This window comes from Eublepharis macularius, chromosome 5 (assembly GCF_028583425.1).
Source record: "Eublepharis macularius isolate TG4126 chromosome 5, MPM_Emac_v1.0, whole genome shotgun sequence".
In the NCBI taxonomy this organism is placed as follows: Eukaryota; Metazoa; Chordata; class Lepidosauria; order Squamata; family Eublepharidae; genus Eublepharis; species Eublepharis macularius.
Genome location: NC_072794.1, coordinates 66,799,570 through 66,812,114, shown reverse-complemented (window position 1 = coordinate 66,812,114; position 12,545 = coordinate 66,799,570). Strand labels below are relative to the sequence as shown.

The 12,545-nt window shown below is 41.0% G+C and overlaps 1 protein-coding gene across 4 annotated transcripts in view; it reads left to right on the top strand.

Moving 5' to 3' along the window:
* NEXN (nexilin F-actin binding protein) overlaps positions 1-12,545 on the top strand; it is a 44,692-nt gene that overhangs the window by 12,915 nt on the left and 19,232 nt on the right. For 3 of the 4 annotated variants that reach the window (XM_054981561.1, XM_054981560.1, XM_054981562.1), the window contains exons 2-4: positions 10,308-10,392; positions 11,861-12,052; positions 12,258-12,339. In XM_054981561.1, coding sequence (XP_054837536.1) covers positions 10,366-10,392; positions 11,861-12,052; positions 12,258-12,339 — 301 coding nt within the window. In that variant the 5' untranslated portion in view covers positions 10,308-10,365. The remainder of the gene's footprint in view (positions 1-10,307; positions 10,393-11,860; positions 12,053-12,257; positions 12,340-12,545) is intronic. The other variant, XM_054981563.1, reaches the window with a different exon arrangement.

Below are 12,545 nucleotides of genomic sequence, written 5' to 3'. Positions count from 1 at the left end.
TGGCTATGCTTCCTCTCTTTTTTTTATCTTGTGAAATTTTAAATCTTATTCTTGGCTTCCTCTCGTTCCATACAAAGTTATTTATTTTTTCTGCCTTTAAAAAAAAAAGATTGTAACCAGGAATGGGCTTCCTTGCGAATAAATGGGGGAATTAGCAGCAAGGAGAAAGACTGTCTAAGAGGGGTAACTACAGGATAAACTCCACCAATATTTATGGGGTCCTTTTCCCAAGGAGGCAAACGAGGCCAGTGATCTTGAATAAAATAGTGGAAAAACTCACAGACACACACAAGAGATTGTTCGCAAACACACAAGATGTCTAGGAAAAGCAGTAGTGAAAGTGGATTTGAGGGATTTCAGGGCAATAATTACCTATCTGAAGAGCAGGGTTGTCGACAGAGGAAGAACTTCAGATGTCCCGCGTTCTTAGCCAGGAGAGAGATTCTTAGGTAGAGCAACCTTAAGGGAGCAGCACTTGGATCCAGAGAGCGTGCACAGTTTGAATGGGGCAAGAGCCCTGGTTCTTATATGGCAAAACATGTCCAGAGGCTGGGGAGCCCCTTCAGCCGTTGGAGCAAAGACCGTAAAGGTCAGTTCCTGGGAATTACAAAAGTTTGATTACTTTGACTGATTGCTGCAGGGGTGTGTGAAGGGAAATGCAAAGTCTCTGCTGCTGCCTCACAAAAGAGACAGTCTGCTACTGAATCTCCCCGGAGCTGAGTTGATGAATTTAGATACGGATGGCATCTTCCCAGGAACAAATTATAAATGTATCAGTGCTAATTGATCGCTCCTTGATCTTGGGTGGGGATTTCATCACAGAAGGAGGGTATTGGAATGTGCTAAGAGGGGTGACTCAATGAGACCCTCTCTTATCATAGCTCACGCACGCAGCTGGGAAGGTCGTAAATATATTCACCGCAGTCACTCTGCATTTGTATGAATGTCCTATTCATGCTTGATTCCAGCCGGCTGGAATTCCTCCTGATGCAGATCAGGCTGCATTAATCCAGGGGCCCTGTAATTTTTATATCATAGCAGCTATCAAATAATTATTAAATATGGCGGAGGTTGGGACCAACTACTTATACTTACCTGACGCCCCAGGACCTGGCTACAGTGACCCATGCAACAGTCACCTCCAGGCTAGATCACTTTAACTCACTCTATGCTGGGCTACCCCTGGGCCTGATCTGGAAACTACAATTGGTCCAGAATGCGGCGGCGTGGGTCCTGACTGGTATATCCTACCAGTCACATATCACACCTGTCCTGCGCCAGCTGCACTGGCTTCCGGTTGAATTCTGAATCAGGTTCAAGGTGTTGGTTCTTACCTTTAAAGCCCTGAGCGGGTTGGGACTGGCATATCTTCGGGACCGCCTCTCCCAGTATGTTCCCTGGAGACCGCTTCGATCAGTGGATAAATGTTTACTGGTGGTCCCCGGCCCTAAGGAAGCCCGCCTCGTTTCAACCAGGGCCAGGGCCTTTTCAGTCCTGGACCCGGCCTGGTGAAATGCTCTGTCAATGGAGATGCGGGCCCAGCGGGACATATTATTGTTCTGCCAGGCCTGTAAGACAGAGCTGTTCTGCCAAGCGTTTGGTGGTTGAAGGGGGCGCTGCCATATCGGCCTCCCCACCATTGCACTTTGTTAATTTATTTCATTATTGTTTTGTATATTGATTTTAGTATTGTTGTTTTCTTGTTTTTATTGATTTTAACTTGTTCACCGCCCAGAGCCCCTGAGGATGGGCAGTACATAAATTGAAATATAAATAAATATAAAATGGTGAATCAGACCAACATCCATCTAGTCCAGTATCTTGTTTTAGATGGCATCCAACCAAATGCCCTGGAAGGCCTAGAAGCAGGGCACAGAAAACAAAGCCTCTCCTATCGTTGCCCCATACCACTGGTATTCAGAGATATTACATTCGAATATGGATATTCCATTTAATCATCATGCCTACACTGATGGATGTATCCTCCATCAATATATTTTAATTTCTTTTTAAACCCAACTAGACTAGTGGACATCACCATATCCTGTGTCAGTCAGTCCTACAAGTTAACTAGTTCTTTGAGTGAAGAAATACCTTATTTTTGTCCATACTGAATCTATTTTTCATTGTAGTAATTTACCACGTAAATAGTTTTTGTGTTTTATTTCTGTGTATCAATTATTTTAAATGTATGCTTACTGTGGTTTAAAATGCAGGCCTAAGAGAGGAAAGGGCAGGGGGTGGATGAATGAAGAGTGCTATAGAGATGGACACAAACTGAAATATGAACTAAAGTTCATCATGAACCAGGCCGGTTGTGTTTCAAGAACTGGTGGTTTGTCAAAGCCCATTTCTGATGAATTATGACGAACTGTAGGCAGATTCATTGGTTTGTTTTTTGGTTAGTTAATGCTGACAGCCTGGTGCACTCAGCCACTTTTCAGCTGATGGGAGGGGGATCCCCATCAGCTGAAAAAATCTGCCAGTACTTGAAAGCAGCAACATTTTTTTGCATGAAGTCTTGGTGCAGTTTCAAGCTTTCAAGGCTTTGCAATTCACGTCACACTTTTTAAAAAAAACTTTGAGCAGGAGTAGTAACATTGCAATATTGGAACCCTGCCCTGCCCTGTACTTGCTGATTGGCCTGTCCCCTGTGAAATAGAGAAGCAATTGCAGCTTAGCCAGTATATGAATTTAATTGATCTAATTTGGTAGTATGCTCCATGTGAACATATACATGCACCTAGAATAAATTAATATCTTTTGTTCTTAATTTTACAAAGGAGTAAAACTCATCATTTTTAATGTTAAAATCTGAAACAAAGGAAAAACCCAGTCTGCTATGGTCAGAACCATAAAATGAGTGTGTGCTGTTAAATGTGCTTAAATTTCCCTAATATTTCACTAATTGTACCAGTATAGCCTAGATTCAACATTTTATATTTACAGGTGTTACATCAGCATTAATGTGCAGAAAAGAAAGCTCTTATTTTTGTAGCTTAAGATATGCAGTAATCATGGTGGAGAGTCAACAATTGTGAAAAGCCAGTGCTGGATCTGGTCTTTAAGTTACTACAAAGCCAGTAGCAGAAAGAATTGTAGCTCCTTAAGGTATGTGCCCTTCAAAACATTTCATAATAATTTCAGATAAGATTTTTGGGTAGGACAATTTTTCCTTATTTTAAATTTTGGGAAGTGTTACTGGTTCAGGATTTTTTCCAGCTACTTTTTGGTCCTGAAAATTTGAGAACATTATTTTTGTCATCTCCCCCGCCCCTCACCCAAGGCAAGGAGGGAAAGAGAGGAAACCAGCCCAGGATATACCATGCCGGCATTCTCCTTGCTGGATGCTTTCCCGTGCCACTGACATAGGAGACAGAAGAGCTTGCCCCACAACCAGCAAATGGTGGGCAGGCTAGTGAGCTCCTGGACTTTTTGCTAGTTTAAAATTTGTGGCTACCATACCCTATTCTATTTTCTCTGAATGTTCCAACTGTTGATCATATTATATATTTGCTGTGAATGTCCTGGCTATTGATTATATAGTGTACACTTGCAGTATGTAATTTGCCTTGAATCTCAGTGAGAAAGGCAGACTATTTCTCACTGAGAAATAACAATAAAATAATAATACCACTAGCAACAACAACAACAACAACAATACATGTAGTAAGGCTATAGCCATTTCCATGATACCAGTCTATTGGAAACAGTGCTGCTGTGACCACAGAAATGATTGTCCATACACTATAAATACTCCCATGTTCACATGAACTTTTCCTCTATGCGGTCATGTACCTGCATAGACTGTTGTACCAATCAACCTAAGAAAACAGCATGAGTTATATCTCAACAAAATGTGTAAAACTTCAGGGACACTTTTTGAAAAATGGCATCTGCTAAATTATGAAAGATCAAACATATTGCAGACACATTTTCAAAATCTTTTATAATAAAAACAAACTGATGTTAATCCCCTTGAAGACTGTCCCAATAAGGAACAAAGTCTGTATTTGAATACTGGTGAGCTCAGATGTAGCTATTATTGAGCTCTGACTCCTTGTTATTTATCAATATTTAAGTAGAAATATGGTGAATCTCAAATGTGAAGACAAGTAGTGATTAAATGTCATTGATGTTCCTATTCAATGTAACCACAATCTTGCTCAAAATGTATGACAATACCTAATTGAATGAAAGATGATATAAACTGTTTTTGTAGAAGGCTGTTGCTTATATCTCTGCTATAATAGTTATAACTAATCTAATCCTCAAGGCCTAGGGTATAGTATAGGATCGACAGTTTCTCCAAGATGGAAAAAAACAGTTTTGTATATATGGCTAGGCTAGCAGCGTGACTTTTGGGGTGATGGTATAGATAGCAGTATAAGGAGCACCTGGAATAGCCCAGTTTAAGGAGGTGTGAGTCTGTCCATTCCTTCCGGCTGTCTTACCTTCTTGCAGGAGAAACCTTTGCTCTTTAAGAGAGGCTGTGAAAGCCAAGCTACATCTTACTTGCAACACCTGTTTTTAAATCTGACCGCTTTGGTTGTGGTACATAGGTAGGGAGAAGAGCTGTATTTGCATATAACACAAGCACATTGAGAGCTTATTCTTGTTACAGAAAATGTTTGAACCCGCTGTGTTTGTTTTGGAATCCTGTGGAAGCGGCTGCTTTGTTTACCATTTGCTTTGGCTTGGGCTGGGAAGGAGCTGCTGCTTATTGATACACAAAATTGGTATATTGCCTTCCTATAATGTGCTCAAGGTTAACACAAGACATGTTCTCTGTAATATGTGGATCTGAAGGACTTAGACATAGGTTACTCTGGAGAATAGCTTCTGACTGAATAGTAGTGAGTAAACAGTTTGACCACCCTGGCTTCCAAAATAAGATCTCCACCCATATTTGACTGTAGCCAGTCTTCAGCAGTAGCTACTGTCTGCTTGAGCACTGTGAACATCAGCAAACTGTCCAACTTCAGTAAAATGATTCTTAAAAGGAAATATTCTGCATCCAAGTAAAACAACCCCCCGCCCCCCGGGTCTCTGCTCTTTATCTTATAGTCCTAGGGGAAAATGTGCTGGTAGTATTCTGCCTGGTTGCTTGACAGGAAGTAAATCTGTTTCCAGTTTTCTGGACAGTGAATGCAGAGACACTGGGGTAACATGGCAGGACTTAAATTTTATCAAAATTATATTAACTAAAACATCCATAAGCATATTAGAAATTACTTGAATTAAGATTTTTCTGTACTATACAGACTCATTATCCCCATAATATTAATTCCTACCACTGAGAATTTCAGGTTGGCGGCTTGATCACATCAAATGTTATGTTTCTTTGTGTTAATATAAATGGTTCAAACCTGCCAGGAAATCATTGTCTCTCTCACCTGAAAGCTGTATAATGTAAGGGAAAAGCATTTTGCACATGCTTAGGATTGCTCTTCTGTATAAATAGATTGCAGGGCTAATCCCTGTTGGTAATGTTATTTATAAAATGTATATGCCACCTTTTCAGAGAATCTGCCTGATGTGGCTAAACACTAGCCTTTAACTCATGGTATGGCTTAGGCAAGTCATTGTTCCAATGCATATATTCTGCTAGGAATGGGAGGTGATGCACTAAAACTACATGATAGACAAATAGAGGAAGTTTATTCCACTGGCCTGGCCCTTTGTAGCACTTAGAAGCTGTTGTAGATAAACAGTGTCCAGTATTTCTCCATCTCCCCTTTTTAATAATTTACATTGATTTACCAAACTGCAGATCATTTCCATGGGTATCAACAGGGTGTACGAAAAAATTACTCTTAAGCGCTACAGCGATGGAACTATTATGATGAAGAACAGTGTACCTGGTGTTAGACTATTACTTTCAGGTTAATCTGAACATCTAATGAAATGAGATTCACAGGATTTTGGCCTTACTGAATGTAACTTCCTTTGTAAGGTTTAAATATGCTGAGAGGTATCAAAGAAGCTCAGCCTTGATGTCTATGATACCCTTTTTGTAAGAGATGTGGGTGATACAAACTTGTAGGATTAGAATAAGCTTGTATGAAGGGTATTGATTCTTGGACATTTATACAGGGACATAGCCAGCCATGCTTTGTTCCTGCTTGTCACAGTGAAAAAACAGTATCACTTGACCTGGATAGCACAGGGGAGCCTGATCTTGTCAGATCTCAGAAGCAAAGCAGGGTAGACCTTGGTTAGTACGTGGATGGGAGACCTCCAATAAAGACCAGGATTGCAGAGTCAGGCAACGGCAAACCACCTCAGTCTCTTGCCATGAGAACCCCACCAGGGGTCACCATGTCAACTATTACTAGAGAGCAGGATTTCATTTCACCTGGAGGTAGGGCCAGGAATGTTCTTATATATGGCACAAAAAGCTTTTTTACTTTATTATACAACATATTTGAGTTCTTATAAATCCGTAAGAACATAAGAAGAGCCATCCTGGATCAGACCAGGGGTCCATCCAGTCCAACATCCTGCCTCACACAGTGGTCAACCAGGGCACAGAGGCCGAGGCCTTTCCCTGATGTTGGTATCTTCCACACTGCAGCCTCAGTTTGGTTTTTCCTCATCTCCAGGGTGCCTCTGATCACAACATATTTGGGGTAATCATTCCATGCTTCCGTTTTTTTATGTAGAATTTCCTTTACAGACTGTTTAGTTTGCAGTGTTTGGGGTGGGTGGGTTTGCACTTGAGCTGGAGCAATCTATCTAATGCATGCACTGTATCACTGTCTCTCTTAATCGCTTACCATCCCCAAAGTCCACCAGCTAATCATACTTTGAATTTATATGTTTGGTCTTTGATTGGTCGGCTACTTTCTCATGTTTGGCTTGTTGTTTTAATTGGCTGTGCTGTCCTTCCTTTTTTGAATTACAGGCAGTAGCCAAAGAATTCAGCATAGCTATGATCATGGCCAATTGTAGGAATAAGGGGATGTTGCTTTGGAAGGTTATTGTTGAAGGCAGCCTTGCAATGTTTAGTTGTCCTGTTCTGTTCATCAGTAAAGAACTTTGCTGTATTTATAGTCCTTAAGTCAGGACCAAAACTCATTCTTATTGTGGACGTATTTCATTCATAGAAGTTTGTGAGTGTGCATATGTGTGTTTGGGGGATAGTGGTTAATACCAAGGCAAATTCTGCTTCTCAGTCACCTAACCATCAATAAATCGTCATTAACACCAAGAAATGCTTTTTGTAGCTGTATTGTGATTTGTAAATTGTTAATTGTGAACTTTTGAATAGGCATAGTGCTTTTTAAATAAAAGGGACTGGTACTCATATATATGGTTGTGTTGATTGCCAACAGTTCTCCCCTCAGGATTTGGGAGAGTTCCTCAAAAGGTGCCAGTATTTGGTACTGGTGAATAACACTACAAAAAAGCCGTGAATAGATTAGTTACAGTGCTGGACCATTGTTGGCAGGTGTCTGTTTTGCTGTGTCTGTGGAGGTCATGCTGGGCAGGATGGAGGGCATGGGGGATGAGAAGCACCCTGAAGCTTCTGCTCACCGCAGGTTAACAGAAAGGCACTGGTTTGTCTTTCTCTTCAGGTGACCCCAGGTACTTCCACAGGCATGCACTTTTCTTTCTCTTTAGATTGCATGTTGGAAATGAAAATGGTGCTCAGGTATGGTGCTCAAGTGTGCTTTTAGAAGGAATGTTCCAGGTGGCAGCAAAGAGATGACTGGCTGCTTGTTTCCAACATTCTGATTGCCCATGCAAGTTCATTTAGCACATGCATGGTTTATTGCTGTTTAGATATATTCCTAGCATGCATATTAAAAACAGCCTTTCACCACGCACTTCATACCAAACAAAATGGAGATGGGCAATGAGAAATGACACAGGCATTACAGACTGGCAAAAAATGAAATCAAGATGTTTCAGGAAAAAAGATTGGGGGAAGATAAGTTTCAGAAGGGGGAAATAAAGAAAAACCAGGACAGCAAGGGATATGCAACAAAGCTGTGAGAAAACAATGGGAAAAAAAGATAACTAAGGGAAATGAAATTGGAACATTAAGACTGTCTGGAAGATGTCATTGTATCCCAGCACTGGTAGTCAGAGGTTTACTATCTCAGGATGTGGAGGTTTCCTCTCATCATCATTGCCAGTGATAGACCTATCCTGCATTAATCTATCTAATCCCCTTTTAAAGCAGTCTGTGCTTGTGGCCATCACCAAATCCTCTGGCAGCAAATTCCTCATTTTAATCACTTATTGTGTGACCATGGATTTCCTTTTGTCTATCTTGAATCTACTGCCCATCAACTTCGTTGGATGCCCTCAAGGTCTAGTATTTAGGGAAAGGGAGAAAAAATTCTCTATGTCCACTCTCTCTATCCCATACATAATTTTATAAACCTTTATCCTATTTCCCCCCGCCAAGTTATTTGGCAAAAGCCAAAGCATGTCCCCACAACAGCAGTTTTTAAAAGATTAACTGTAAGACAAAACTTGTCCCTCCCCTGTTCCCATCCTGTCCCTCTCAGTCACTAGGCCAATTCCCTTCCCCCCAAAGACAGCAGGCAGCGCAAGTCTCAGCATGTAGCAGTAGGCAGGCAGCAAATCTTTGCCTTCTCAAAAGGCAAAGAGGCTAGAGCAGGCCAGGCAGGAGAGCCATCAACACTCAGCACAGACCACCCAAAAAGCCAAGCCTGCTTTTAAAAAAAATTCCTTTGCAGGCAGTTTGAAAAAAGCTTTCTCCTTCTCAAAGAATTCTATTGGCCAGACAAGAAGAGCTCCTGCATGGATTGGCCACCCACTCCCACCTCCCTGCTTCAATCTCCCCTCCCTTCTCCCCCTCTCCTCTTGGAAAAAAACACAGGAGAAGATAGGTAAGCCGCCAGCCAAGAGGCTGAAGCCATGTTTCCCAGATTAACCTAGACTTATCCGAACTCTTGATCTGGGTTCCCGGATCAGATCCAGGATTCTCTAATTTGATCTGGGAAAGCCATATTTCGCTGGATTGGCATAAATTCCTTTTTTATCCCCAGTTGCTAGATCTCACACCTCTAATTAAAAGTATTCATGGGCTAGCAGAGATGCACTGTATGAAGTAGGCTGCCCTGTCATAGACTGTGTGGGCAAAAAATTTGTAGTAATTTTTGTAGTTCTGGGAAGCTATGTAAATATATTATTTAAAGTAGCATCTGCTTACAATTTCTGTATCCCATATCTGCAATACCCACATATATGTGAAATTCCCACATTATCATTCAGACCTAGTGCTTGCATTGCCTACAATGCAAGTCTACAGCCTCTTAGGAAAGTGTGTTGAGGCCATGTAATGTGAGAGGAAAGTCAAATGTTTTAATTGCAATGTGTTTCCTTACACAAAGCACTTATAGGCCTGAGACATGAATATGAAATAGGATTGCCAGGTCCCCTTACCCTCCTGAAGGAGGGGGACCTACCATTCACCTTCTTTGCTCCTTTCGTACTCCTGTATGATGATGTCACCTCCTGAAAGTGATGTCATTGCGTGGGGGTGCATGCTTGTCATTGGGCTGATTGGGGCCTCAAACGAGTCCAGTTTGGTCCATGTGGGGCCAAAATTGTCCCACTGCAAAGCTCAAGAGGGCTCTTGGAGTGGTGTGATGATGTTACTCCTGGGAGTGACGTTGTCGTGCCATCTTAGGAGTACACCTAGGAGACCTGTTCTCCCACCCACCCCCCTCGCCAGCCAGGTGAGTGGTGTCTGGGGGATGGAGGGTGGGAATGGGGAATCCCCCCCACTGGAGAACCTGGGATCTCTAATATGAAAATAAAGTATTACTAAAGTAGCTAGGCCTATTTGCGGTTCCATGGGGCCATTTCAGGTTGGGTACAATTCAGCTGAACAAAGCAAAAAAATTTTTTAGCTGCATTACTTATTGTCATTATTCCTAGTAGATTCCTAAAGAAGTAGTCTTCTGCAGATTAAGAAATGTACCCTTTTTTGACTTACTTTACTATCTATAGAGTTTGGAAAACCTGTCTTCTCATACTTTAATTCAGTTGTCAGTGCTCTGATCTTGGTTTAGATGGTCTGTGTTTTATTTGGGATAAATGGTGCATTTTTTTATTAATAGCAATTAAATAGTGGAAACTTATAATGAACATTAGAAAGTACACCAAAAGGATTGCTTTATTCCTGCCTTCATTCATACCAGGCTGTGATCCTGCTTCATCTGTGACACAACTAAGCATATATTCTGTAACCCTAGATTACCAGTAAAGGGCTAATTAAAATATATTACTTGTATGGCAGTAAAAAATCTTTTTTTTTTAACAAGGTAAATCCTGAAAACATACATTTTACACACATCTGGTGCTGGATCCCAGAAAGCAACTATGAATGACATTGCACAGAAGGCGGAGGTATGTGTGAAGTTTTCTGGCTTTAACGTGAAAGTAACAACATAATAAGTCTTTGAGCCGTGATAATAAGTGGGCCAGCCTAGAGAGGCAGGACAACTGGCAAGAAGACATAAGATTTGGGATATAACTATAAGCTTCGTTATCACCATCAAGAAATTCAAGTGATGTACAAAGTAAAGCAGATTGACTCCAGTTACTGAATGAATGGGGTGGGGAAGATCTATGAATTCATTAGAGTTCATGGACTTCACTATGGGTTGAATCTAGACCAAATTTTCCACTAAAAGAGAGAAAGCAGAACTTTTCTGCTTTCCCCCTCCCTCTGCATTCCAGTATTCCCCCCCATATGCTGTTCCGGGGGGACACGGAAACCAATGAGTAGAACAAGGGGCAAATTGGGATTCTGCACCAGGAGGAGGAGAATTTGCAAAAATTGCCCTTCCCCTTCCATTAATGGAAAGTGTATTGTGGATCAAACCCTATATAATCCTTGTATCTTTCCCAGGTCCACCATGAGGGCTTTTGATCAGATGTGCATTGCACATTCCATGCTCAGAATTCAATTTCCAGGCATGTGGGGGCCTGATTTGGATCAGGATGTGGACGGTGTGAACAAGATTAGCTTTCTCTCCCATGTCCTTTTCCCAACCTGAAATGGTCCCAAGGAACTGCTATTTGCCCTGTTTTTTTCTAGTGCCATTACAGGCTAGAAAAATGGCATGGACAGGAAGACTTAATCCCCCTGTCCCTGCATCCCCTCTCTTTGCAGCATATAACTTAACCATGTATACATCTGACTTCTAGACCAAGAAGTAGTTCTATGTATGTTTATATACTGACACATGTATAAGTACTAAAGCAATGATTGAAGAATAGACATTTTAAAAAATTCAGCGCAACTGTCATATTCTCAAATTAGTCATAGTTTCAGTAGAAGTAGCGGGATGTATGCAGCTGGAATTTACAATGTCCAGAGTCTTTGGCTCTACTAGCAGTGGAGCCTTTATTTAAATTTAAACAGAACCTGTTTTTCAGGTTATACATCTAAGTTATTGGGAGAATCAAGACTAGATTCAATAGAAACAAGACTAGAGTTGCCAGATCCTGTTCTTGAGAAGGTTCCTGGGCTCTGCAAGGGGAAATGTCTGCCAAACATAGCTTTTCTCATGCTGCACTGGAGAATGCTAAAGGAAATTAGAAAAAATTCTACTACTGTCCAATTCGTACAGGTGCAGGAATCCTCTCAGAATCTGGGGCTGGCAGTGATAAGCAAACCAGTCCAAGACATTTTTTCTTCATTATAAAAAAGAATGTAAATGTACGTAGCATAATGCACCTTTGGATAGTAAACAACTTGTTTCTGCTGATTAAATAAATCTCACATTCTGTCTTACTGTTTAACTTCACTTCATCTGTTTCTATTCTCTTTTCTCATCTTACTCTCCACCTTCTCTACATCTTCACAAAGATTATCCTTTCTTCGTCTAAACCTGTCCCAAAGTCCTATGTGCCCAAACTTCAGAAGGGTGATGTAAAGGATAAATTTGAAGCCATGCAGAAAGCAAGGGAAGAAAGAAATCAAAGACGATCTAGAGAGGAAAAGCAAAGAAGAAAAGAACAATATATTAGAGAGAGAGAATGGAACAGGAGAAAGCAGGAGGTCATTTTCTCTGCAAATACTTTTTTCTATTTTTTTAAACATTTTAAGCTTTTAAAATAACTTGCAGATTTTTATGCTGCAGTAAAATCTGTATAGTTTGATATTCCTATAACAACTGTTTTCTAATCTTGTATAAAATCTCTTTATAATCTTTATTTCAATTTTTTTAAGTCAACCACATTAATATCTCTGCTCCGTTACTTAGATGAAAGAATTACTTGCTTCTGATGACGACGAAGAAACTCTGTCTTCTAAAGTAGAAAAAGCTTATGTTCCAAAACTAACAGGTAAGAATGAAGAGAGAAAGTCCATGTTTTGAGAGATTTGGCCCAGTCATCCATATTTTAGGAGCTTCAGGTATTTACTGCAGTTTACAGAACACAGGGCCATATTTGGGGGGGCAGGGGGGGTCACTTGCTCCAGGCACCATCAAAGAGAGGGTGGTGGGCACGGCTGCTGGCTGGCTTGCTTGCTGGTGCTGAGCTGGCCCTTC